The 11,207-nt window shown below is 43.8% G+C and overlaps 2 protein-coding genes across 3 annotated transcripts; one reads left to right on the top strand and one right to left on the bottom strand.

Moving 5' to 3' along the window:
- Positions 1–492: 492 nt before the first annotated feature.
- Positions 493–6,786, bottom strand: dnajc28 (DnaJ (Hsp40) homolog, subfamily C, member 28). 2 transcript variants are annotated; one of them, XM_015361473.2, is made up of 2 exons: positions 6,690–6,786; positions 493–1,818 (listed from the first exon to the last, which is right to left on the bottom strand). In XM_015361473.2, exon 2 carries the CDS (start codon positions 1,783–1,785, stop codon positions 655–657), a length of 1,131 nt encoding a protein of 376 aa, XP_015216959.2. In that variant the 5' UTR covers positions 1,786–1,818; positions 6,690–6,786; the 3' UTR covers positions 493–654. The 2 variants fall into 2 exon arrangements, with proteins under 2 accessions (XP_015216959.2, XP_006638111.2); XM_006638048.3 differs by lacking the exon at positions 6,690–6,786 and adding an exon at positions 5,391–5,526.
- An 11-nt stretch (positions 6,787–6,797) lies between these two features.
- Positions 6,798–10,773, top strand: LOC107079177 (uncharacterized). Its single transcript, XM_015361474.2, has 4 exons — positions 6,798–7,056; positions 8,413–8,679; positions 9,658–9,810; positions 10,153–10,773. Exons 1-4 carry the CDS (start codon positions 6,798–6,800, stop codon positions 10,335–10,337), a joined length of 864 nt encoding a protein of 287 aa, XP_015216960.1. The 3' UTR covers positions 10,338–10,773.
- The last annotated feature ends 434 nt before the right edge of the window (positions 10,774–11,207 follow it).

Here is an 11,207-nt window from a genome sequence, read left to right as displayed (position 1 = left end):
TGTGGGGCCTCCAAGGATGGTCAGACGGCACCCCTGACACCAAGAGAAGACACACTGTCTCCGAGGCATGGATTGTGGCTGAGAACAACAGTACATCCACTGAGACCAGCACCAGCTGGAGACGCCAGTCACACACAATGACAGCACAGAACACCAAGCCATTTCACAGTGGCAGGCCTGGGGAACTGCAGAGTTGCCTGCATTGCCCGTAGTCTCTTTTTATTACACAGACAACAACTGTATCCTTCATTAAACAGCTCATATCTCTTCCTGTAAGAGGTGCACTGATCAAGCAAACATTATAGAAAGCATCACTTTATTACAATACATCTAGTTTTCTGCTCTGTTGTTACCACTCATTGTTCCTGTTATCCAGACACTGAAGACACTTGTGACACCAGGACAGCAGTCTTCAAGAAAAAAAAAGAATACACACCTGTGAAGAAAGATTCCAGATAAAAAAGCGCACATAAAATTGAAATTAAAAGACAATTTTAATATATTAAAAGGTTTATTTGAATTCACCACAAAAGTGCACATAAAATCTCAAAACAATATAATAACCTTACAATGAACCACAACTTTCAGGACACGTTTTTGGACTGAATCCTTTACACCCACGCGGAACCACAGTACATGAGGATTGGTCAGTGTTTATTTGAGCAGACTGTGCACCCAAGAGAAAAGGCCTGGTTTGGTGGGTTTGGTGTGCTGAGACTTGTCAGCTTTGGCCTTCTTCCTCTCCTTTTCCCTCTCCCTCTCTGCTCTCAGCTCTTGGTCAGCGCACAGGGTTCTCTTCAGCTCCCTCTCTAGGCTGAAGTGCACCATCTGACGGCTCAGCAAGGGTACGATGAGGTTGAAGTTGTCCACCTTCTTGTTGAGCTTGGCCAGCTCCTCGCCAAAGGCCTTACACTCCTGCTGCCAAAGCCGCTGCTCCGCAGGGGAGAGGGGGTCCCCCAGCCGGCCCCTTGACGCCAGGAGCCTGGCCCTTAGCTTGTCTACCGTCTCGCGGATCTCCTTCTGCGCCACGATCCACTCCGGCTGGTAGCCATTGTCGATGAGGATGCGGTTGAGGTTGTGAGTCATGGGGTCAGCGTAGGGGTTGTGGCTGAACTTGCCGAGAGGCTTGCCTGCCCCGCGCAGGTTGCTGAAGTCACCCTTAGCCATGGACTCCTGGATGAGGTCCTCCACCAGCCGCTCCACCGCCTGCGTGATCTTGACCTGCCGGCTGCTCCGCCGCACCTCCTGCGCCATCAACGCGCCCTCCTCCCCTGCCTGCCGTTCAAACTCCCGGCGACGGTAGTCCAGCACCTGCTCCGTGGCCCGGTCCACTCGGAACTGACGGTATTGCCGCTCTCGCTGGCTGGGCGTGCCCAAGCCCACCCCCTCAAAGCTGAGGTACTGCCTGTGCTGTGGTGCCTGCAGCCTGGACTTGCCGTCTTCCTCCTCCTCCTCTTCTTCCCCAGATTGGCGCGCCTTCTCGTTTTGCTGCGCCAGGTGTGCCAACACGGCTCGGTACGCCGCCACCAGCTGGGAGAACTTGTGCGGGTCGGTACAGAGAGCCCCGCTATCAGGGTGGTACTGCTTGGCGAGCCGTAGGTAGGCCTCTTTCACTTCGGCAGGGCTGCTGCCCCCCTCCCTGGACAGCTGCAGCAGGCGGTAACTGTCCTGCAAGCTGGGGTTCATCCTGTAACTCGCCAGCCAGCGGGCAGGGGGACATCGGAAGGGCAACAGGGCCTCGTGGACCTCCAGGGCAAGATGCCACAGTAGCCAGGAGCAGCTCATCCTCACTGACACTCCAGCTGAGGAGCAACTCAGCTGCCAATTAAGACAGAAGAAAATCAGATTCATGAAATCGTGAAAAGAGTAAGGGAGCCACAAAGAGGCAAACACCTCGTATGAGACCGTGACAAGAATATTTGTTTTACATTAGCATTTTCATTCATTTTAAGTTGTATAACAAAACTCGCATCCAGTAGCATCATTCTATTTTGTGTTTGGTGCCTCTGAAATGTAATACTGTACAAGATTTATTACAAGAAAAAAATAATGATGAACCTGAGATAAGATCATTAAAAGGAAACATGTCACATGAATCTGCAACAATGGCATGCATGAGTCAAAGATACACTAGTCTACTTTTACCAGTCTTATGATCTAGAGCTAATCCATGCTGAAATATAAGTGTTTAATTTTTCTCCTAGTAAGAATTAAAATTATGCTCAGCTTGCACTTTGCATTTAACACATGCTGATGCAGCTCCCCACTCAAACTCTTCCCATCCAGTTTCATTTATCATGTTTAGGGCTCTGCATTTTTCATAACATGTTTTGTCAAAAAGTAATTCAATCCATTAAGTCCTCCAGCCTGAAGACTTTGATATAGTCTCTTTTCAAGCCACACCAATGACAAAACCTGAAATCTTATGATACTCACAATTGCTATAATTATTCTTCCCATTACCACAAACTATCTCATGAAAAAAATAAAAATTGCTATAGATATTTTACTGAATGCATTTGTATTCATGAATATTTACAGTATTCTAATCCTGTAACTGTACAGGATTGTAATGGATAGTTGTTGGCGTGTGTATGTGTGTTTCTTGCAAACAACATGCCAAAAACAAATTTCAATCTATTAAAAATGTTACCTAAATAACAGAATCTTAGCGGGTATAACTATATTATTAGCAGTAGTAGTATATTGGGAATGTGACTCCTTTTTCTATACTTACAGTAAAATCCCTGCATTTAACAGAAAAAAATAATTGTTAAAAAAGCGTAGCTCTCTTCCACAGAATTGGAGAGATCAGAAGAAATACCTCTTTAAACATTTTTTTTCTCTTTTAATTTGGGAACTTTAGTTCTTCTTGCATTTTGATTTCCTTTCCCGGCATGGAACATATCTTCTGATAAATTGGTCTGGAATACATCTAAAAACTTTGAACAGTTACAGACAAAAGGAGGCTATTCAGATGTCCCTAGTAGTAGTTTGTAGCTAAATGATCCAAAGATCTGTTCCAGCTGTTTCATATAATAATCCAGGGTATATCCAGAGTATCACCTTCAACAGCTTCCATGGGTAGCTTGTTCCACACTCCTCCAACCCTTTGTGCAATTTTAAATGCTCTAAACCCTTGCTTGATGAAATGCCTTCAATTCTATTCCAAAGAAGGTAAGAAATGACCTGCACACACATTACAAGAAGCTGTGACACAAGTATAATGTTGGTGTTTGTGGCTAATTGCTCCTTGCTAATCCGAGGTATTTTCTAAAGACTTTAACAGATAACTGCTGAGCTGATTACAGTTTTGAATTTTGGACTATGACGAGCTTTGCTGCCGTCTGTGGGCTCAGGCCTGTATTGCAATGTCACAGAACAAAAAAATAAACAGGCTTAATTATGCTGCTCAGTCTGCATCACTGACAAAAGGAATCAAAAATCTATTTGAACTTAGTTTTGCAGTTTCATTTTACAACTTAGTTTACGTAATTTGGAATTCATGGTTCCTGAAATCTTTACGCTTGTACAATTTCAGGAATTCAGACTCTGGTTTATACATGTTGAAACATATTACCAACTTTACAGTGGTTTTAAATAACCACTTTTTTTTGTGGCGAGCCAGAGCCCAACCTAGCAGGATACACCCTAGATGGGATAACAGTCAATTTCAAAGCTCATCCACACACACAGATGTAGGGGCATGACTTAAGAGATGCCAATCAATCCAGACATGTCCTTGAAAAACAGAGGAAGGGTGAAACGCAACATCGCCAAATGGGGCTTCCCCATGGCCAAGGAGCGCTGGAGACTGTGGCCTAAGACTGTATAGGGACTAAAGAGGAAATCCCTGTTCCTTTGAGCTCTTGTGGGAGGACTGGACGACCGCAGTTCCAGAGGCAGGACAGAGAGGACAACAGCAAGTGGTAGGGCTTGGAGGAACTCTTTTATTATGCACTTTATAAGTCTAGGCCTAGCATCCACTTCCTCGGATTGAGAAAAGACAATCGCCTTTTAATAACTTTTTGTAATATAGTAGAGATCGCATGGCTTTGTTAGAATGTGTACTCATTGCAAGATAGCTCACGTAGGGAGCTGCGTCAGCATGCGCAGGCTGCAAAGGAACAAGTAAAAGTTTATTCCATGCTGAAAAGAGAAGAAAGGAAACACAACAAGCCGTAATGTCGTGTTTCCTTTCTTCTCTTTTCAGCGTGGAACAAACCTTTACTTGTTCCTAACTGTAACTATTGTGAAATGAAGTTTATTTTACCAGAAAAAAAATAAAAAAACAGGAGACCCTTAAGAAAACCAGGAGGTGTGAGGCAGCAGTTTTTACCTCTGTGCCTTTGTACTACCTAAAAGCATTCCCAAAAAGAATACGACATTGAGTTGCACACCTGATGCCTTCCTGTTCAGCAGGGTCTAGGATGGTAAATCCTGGCCCTGGAGGGCTGGCGTTTCTGTGGGTTTTTATTCCAATTCCGTTTTTGACAGGTTAAAATTTAATCAATTTCCCTTCAGGATCAATAAAGTCTTATCTATCTAAAACAGCTGTTTTCAGCACACAGATACTTTTCAAAAAGGCTCCCCTTAACTTGCTGTAATTTCTGAATAAACAGCTCTTGCTAGTTAATTGCTTGTTGATAAACACATACAGCTGGGAATAATACTGTTATCAGACATGAAGATATCAAACTGAATCAAAGACAACATTCATCCAGGACTGGGCTTGGGATTGTCTGCCCTGTGATATTCAATTGCTGACCCTACAATGCCAGAAATAAAATCCCTTTAAATCCCACTCTCACAGGTCAGTGAGACACCTGGTTTTCATTCCTGCTGAGGTGTTTGTTAATTTATCTACTTACTCAGCAAATATCTATCCTTAAAACCTAAGTAGATTTATAGTATAACCCCCTAACATATTGTATTGCCATTTCGATAATATAGTACCATAAATGCTAAACCTGTCCTACAGAACCGGAAATGTAAAGATTAAAACTAATTTTATTTGCTAAAGCAAAACTGTAACTGTAAATACGCAAAGCAATCAATACTGGTACATCATAATGAAAATCTAGTTTTCACCGTTACATAATTACAGAACTGCAGAGTTCACAAAATGCAGCAAGAACTGTCCCGGGTACTGCACGACAGTATTGCACTTCAGAAAATAATATCTCAAGTCCGTAACAGCAAATTACACTTTATATTTTGCAGTAGTGACACTCAATGTTTGTGCAGTAAAAAGCACAGGCGGAGCAATAACGAAACAAAGGGTTTCTACCAGTATGGTTGACCTCAATGTACTGTGATTTCCTAAAGTAGTGCCTTTAAAGGTGCAAAAGTCAGAAAGACGAAGGTAAAACAGACCGCTGTCAACTAACCTTGTCAGAAATGCATTAAAGCAAATAAAGAGCTTCAGATTCGCTCACAAAAAGCCAGTCTTCTATGTTCACACCTTTTCTGAATCGATTACCTAGAAAAGTGCCAACTGCCTAAACATAAAAAGAGAAAAAACTATCGACTTTATTATGTAAAAGTGCAATGTGGGATATGTAGTTTATCTGTCCTTAATGCACTATGGGATTAGTAGTACATCGTAACATTTGCAGTGGCATTGTGGTCTATGTAGTCAACGGTGATTCGCCTAACACTATTCTATCTGCATTACATAAATTAATAAACGGGAATATTGACAATATTCTGTCATCTGTAATGTTAGGCATGTATACATATTCAGAAAAAGTACAGGTAATCGACAAAAAGTAAACTGAAGATTCGCTTCGATAAATAAAAAACACAGGTTATATGAGCACTGCAACTTTGTTCAAACTTGTTTTAAAATTAATATCCAGCCCAAATCATTTTTGTTCTATATGTATGCTATATTTATGCGTATTAAGCTTTAATTCAACTGTTTTCCAGTTTGAGAACTTGCGCTTTGAGAAGCCACCTTTAAAAGCGCTATATAAAATACATTTTATTGTTATTGTTATTATTATCATTTCTCACTTTTTGGTAAGAAACCCTGACCCAGACTCGTGGTCTAAAACTGGCACGCCTGGTTTTGCCGACCACCCCCTCTTCCTCCAGACTCTCGAACTCAAGGCCCTTCCTCTCACGTGATGCCTAGTTTAGAGACTAGTGACAAGAGACGGAGACCCTGTCCAATGAGAGCGAATCATGAATAATATACAGGAAGCGCAGCTGTGTGTTAAAAATAGCAGAAGAACGGTTCAGGTTTGCTGTTTGGACTGTAATGGATCTGAAATGATCTGCAGAAAGAGGTGAACTTCTATTGATCCTGATTTACTTCAGAAATAAAAAAAAACACATTATCGATAGGCCACGAAACCGATGAACACGTTTGGTTGAACGAGTGTTAGAAGTTACTCAGGGATACTATTTTCGAAGCCTCGTAACTCTTTAACATTTGTGTTTTACGATAACTAAATGAACTGGGTTTCAGTACATCTATTGAACATAATAAATGAATATAAAAATAACATTTTCTCGTCTGGTTTGTGATTTCAAACGCTTCTTGAAGCGGCAACATCTTTGATTGTTATTATATTAAAGAATATTTATTTTATATGAAGATCGGTTTACTCCCGTTTTTACAGACCACCCAAATCAGCATACAGAGATTTTTCTGACAACTAGAAACTGAATCTTCATGTTACCTCTTGTTGGTGTTAACACATGAACCACTGTGTCTGTTTCTGCAGTGCCGGGCTCTAGTCCCACGCTTGGGCTGGCTGTCTGGTCTTGGACTTCATAGCCCCGGGGGGATGGAGTTGGACGGGGGAAATGGATACAACAGTGAGGGGGAGGAGGGAGCTGCCGCGATGCTGTGGACGATAGACGAGGCCGTGCAGCGGCAGACCCTCCAGATCGGGGCGTCGGCATGTGGGGCTACTGCTGTAGTGGACGTGCTGCAGGTCCTGGGGATCAGCGTGACGGCCGAGGACGCGGACCGCTGCGTCCAGACACGCCTGCGTCAAAACGAGGCCCCTCTCCCGGAGTATCTGCTCTCCCGGAGCCAGGCTGGTACGAGCTTTCCTTTTTGTTCCAGTACTGACAGCGGATAAGGTCCACGGAGGAGGAGAAATCATGTTTAAAGTGGCCTCTAGGCGTTAGTCAAAATACTAACTCAATACGGGCATTGTGAAAGAAGCTGACCCAGACGCGATTGTTTTGCTCTCACGTTCTCATGAACAGGTCGCACATGTTCTTATTACGTGTTCTCTGCCAGAACACGTTCGCATTAGAACATACATTCTTAAGAGCAAGGGGTGTCAGCCACAGTGCCTGCAGTCTTTCAGGCTCCCAATCCAGGCTCTCAGTTAATTCATTAACGAGTCTAATTACGTGGGGGGATTTATTACTCTTGTCCAGCTTCATATTCAGTTTTGTGGAAACCATCCTGAAGCAACAGCCTCAACTGAATTCAACTGACAAAAAAGTGTAAAAATCTTAATAAAGCCCCAAGTTGAGTGTGATGCCGTGTCCTTGTGTGTGGGACAGCGCCTCCCAGTGGTCTGTGATCTGTGCCTTCAGTCTGTCAGCAGCAGAGTGTGGAACGTTGAGCACTGAGCGACAGTGAGCCTGGACACTGCGAGGTCCCAGAGACAGGAGCTGCATTTGGAGGTGTTGGGCACAGTCCTAGTGTACCAGTGCAGAGTAGGGACAGCTGCACCTTCGCAGGCAAACGATTGTCAGTGTTCATTTACCCTGTGCTCATTGTTTACGAGAGCTGACTGGAAGTGATCATTGCCTTCCCTCAAGTCTTAATATATTGCTGATTTAAAGAGTCTTATAAACCAGGAGTCTCAGACTCTGTTGCTGAAAGGCCTTGTGTCTTTTAGTCTTTGTTCTGACCTGAATCTTCAATTAGACAATTAACCTCATTGTTTTCTAAATTAGACACAGATAGGATTTTTCTTAAGGTCTTTTACAGGTGATTACACAAGGCATTTAAGGTACAGTTAACTATAAACCACCTTGGAGCTTAATTGGACTTATATTCCAGTTATGCAGCTAATAAAATAATTAGACCATAAATGTAACTGAGGATGTGGTTGGAACCACTGGTATCGATCCTCTGGGTCTGGTGGTGTTGAAGTCCATGCTGTGCTGTTCAGGGTTGAGGGCTGAGGGCTTGTGTATGTCTTTCTGCTGTCCCAGTTTGTATATTTCTAGCGAGACTCCCTGTGATCAATGTGTGTATTTCCAGCGAGACTCTCTGTGACCAGTTTGTGTATTCCCTGTGAGACTCTCTGTGATCAGTGTGTGTATTCCCTGTGAGACTCTCTGTGATCAGTGTGTGTATTTCCAGTGAGACTCTCTGTGATCAGTGTGTGTATTTCCAGTGAGACCCTTTGTGATCAGTGTGTGTTTTTCCAGGGGCCACACACCAGCAGCTGGTGGAGGGTGCGGAGAGGGCAAGTGGTGGACGGGTGCTGGGCCGGTTTTTCCCACTCCACCCATCCCGGCAGCTGGCTCTGGTACCCTGGCTGGCCTCATGGATCCGGAAGGGTGCTGTTCCTGTTGCCACCATGAACATGCAGCTGGCAGTGCCCGAGGGTGAGGAGGTGCCTGATGCCTGGCACCACCAACTCATCTTTGGCGTCACACCCAGTGCCGTTTACATGACAAACCCCCTGGATGTGGGTGAGTGAGCTGCAGTGGTGGGAACCGACTGGCCTGTCCCTGAGACACAACTGTTTTTCTTCTTTAGTTCTCTCTGTTTGTTCTGTAAAGGATTTAAGGTTGAAATCATGTTCAGTCAGTGTTTGAATGCAGTGTTTGACTCAGCACTGAGTCATTATGTGTGTGCAGAGAGACCCTCTCTGATCAGTGTGTGCTTGCAATGAGACCCTTTTCAATTAAATATCAATTACTGTATGCATTGAAACTTTCTATGATCAGTGTGTGTATTTCCAGTGAGCCTCTCTGTGATCAGTGTGTGTATTTCCAGGGAGCCTCTCTCTGATCAGTGTGTGTATTTCCAGTGAGACTCTGTGATCAGTGTGTGTATTTCCAGGGAGCCTCTCTCTGATCAGTGTGTGTATTTCCAGTGAGACTCTGTGATCAGTGTGTGTATTTCCAGGGAGACTCTCTGTGATCAGCATGTGTATGTCCAGTGAGCCTGATCTGTGATCAGTGTGTATTTCCAGGGAGCCTCTCTGTGATCAGTGTGTGTATTTCCAGAGAGACTCTGTGATCAGTGTGTGTATTTCCAGTGAGCCTCTCTCTGATCAGTGTGTGTATTTCCAGTGAGACTCTCTGTGATCAGTGTGTGTATTTCCAGTGAGACTCTCTGTGATCAGTGTGTGTATTTCCAGGGAGACTCTCTGTGATCAGCATGTGTATGACCAGTGAGCCTGATCTGTGATCAGTTTGTATTTCCAGGGAGACTCTCTGTGATCAGTGTTTGTATTTCTAGTGAGCCTCTCTGTGATCAGTGTGTGTATTTCCAGTGAGCCTCTCTGTGATCAGTGTGTGTATTTCCAGTGAGATTCTCTGTGATCAGTGTGTGTATTTCCAGTAAACCTGATCTGTGATCGGTGTGTATTTCCAGTGAGCCTCTCTGTGATCAGTGTGTGTATTTCCAGTGAAACTCTCTGTGATCAGTGTGTGTATTTCCAGTGAGCGCTCAGGTGGTGCAGCAGCGTCTGTGCAGTGATTCGGTGCTGTTGGTGAGGAGAGAGGATGTCCTGCAGAGGCTGACAGCTGATACACCGGTCTCGGTATTGCCTCAGGGACACACTGACCCCTGCTGGGACATTCTAGACGTGGCAGGTGAGAAGAGCCCAGGGCCTGACTGTTAGCTTCTCCATTTGTCAGTCTCTTTCAAACTTCATCTCTATGTTTTTTCTGTTTTGGCCTCCAGGAGCATTATTAGTTACTGCCCTAGGCCCTTCTTCAAAGCTGCCTTGCCAGTTTTATAATGCTTTTGTACTTTTCTTAATTTAATTAAATTACTAATTTAATTTTTACATTTTTTAATAGAAACTAAATTTATCACTTCTGCCGTGAAGTTCAATTCATAGGTAGTGTTTTTCATGTTGTGAAGCTTGCACTTGATGATGATGATGACGATTACTAGTATTGTGTATCACAATATACTGTGTCCTGTGGCAGGCCAGGTAAGGCAGATGGTGCGTGAGGAAGAGAATGACCCCAGAATGACGCACATTGTGATCCCAGCAGCATACAAGTCAGGAGTCACTCTGTTTGCCCTGAAAGACACCGCCCTTGGACAGGAGCTTCTCCTCGCCCCCGATCTGCCCCTGCTGCATTCGGACACCCTCAGAGTCTGCGCTTAGAGGCTACACTGAACCCCTCTGCAACCTCTGTACTGCTTCTCATGAGCCATGGAGAGGAAGGAGCATGCAGGCAGAAGACTGTACTTGATTTTAATTGATTAATGTGCTGGAAAACCAGAACACGCCCTTGATCACCTGTTATGAGTTGATGAAGCACCGGGGATCAATGGGCAGGGGGATGCTTGTCTGTTCTTAGAGAGTTACCCCGCAGAAGACTCAAACTGAAAAATGTGATACCAGACTTCCTCGCTTCTCACACAGCCTCCTTTCACCCTGATCAGATTGTATTACTGGAGCTCTCCATCCCAACTCTTGACCATCTTAAATAACGTGCAATAAGGCTTAATTATGCTTCACTCCCATACTTCCTCTGGTTTGATTTCTCTTAATCTCAGATACAGATTGTGAATAGATTAAATGAAAAGACTTGAAACACTGTCATCTTTATTTCTTTATTTGTATAGTGCCTTTCATGCCAAAGCAATCCTAAAGTTCTCTGAATACAATGAAAGAAAATGTCAATAAGATTTACAAAAATCATAATTGAAATCTTGATAGAAATACAAAATACTACAAATTAAATATGACAATAGTGTTAAAATGAAAGTTAATGAGAAAAGGTTGACTTATAAAAAAAAATCATGAAGGTTATTCTCAAATTTGTAAATACCACATTTTGCAGAGATCTGTTGAATTAAGGTTAAATATCACCCTGCAACTCACAACTGGCAACCCCCTGAAACTAAGATGGTGTGAGTCTGGTCAGTACCTGGATGGGAGACCTCCTGGGAAAAACCAAGGTTGCTGCTGGAAGAGGTGTTAGTGGGGCCAGCAGGTGGCGCTCACCCTGTGGTCTGTGTGGGTCTGAAT

This window comes from Lepisosteus oculatus, chromosome 13 (genome assembly GCF_040954835.1).
Source record: "Lepisosteus oculatus isolate fLepOcu1 chromosome 13, fLepOcu1.hap2, whole genome shotgun sequence".
Lineage (NCBI taxonomy): Eukaryota > Metazoa > Chordata > Actinopteri > Semionotiformes > Lepisosteidae > Lepisosteus > Lepisosteus oculatus.
The sequence above is the reverse complement of the archived record's forward strand: the minus strand, read 5'-3'. Positions and strand labels throughout refer to the sequence as shown.

Bases quoted from the DNA above. Each gene is read 5' to 3' on its own strand.
- LOC107079177 (XM_015361474.2), top strand. From the start codon at position 6,798: ATGGAGTTGGACGGGGGAAATGGATACAACAGTGAGGGGGAGGAGGGA. The intron at 7,057-8,412 runs GTACGAGCTTTC...GTGTTTTTCCAG, and splicing joins GCTCTCCCGGAGCCAGGCTG to GGGCCACACACCAGCAGCTG. The intron at 8,680-9,657 runs GTGAGTGAGCTG...GTGTATTTCCAG, and splicing joins GACAAACCCCCTGGATGTGG to TGAGCGCTCAGGTGGTGCAG.
- dnajc28 (XM_015361473.2), bottom strand. From the start codon at position 1,785: ATGAGCTGCTCCTGGCTACTGTGGCATCTTGCCCTGGAGGTCCACGAG.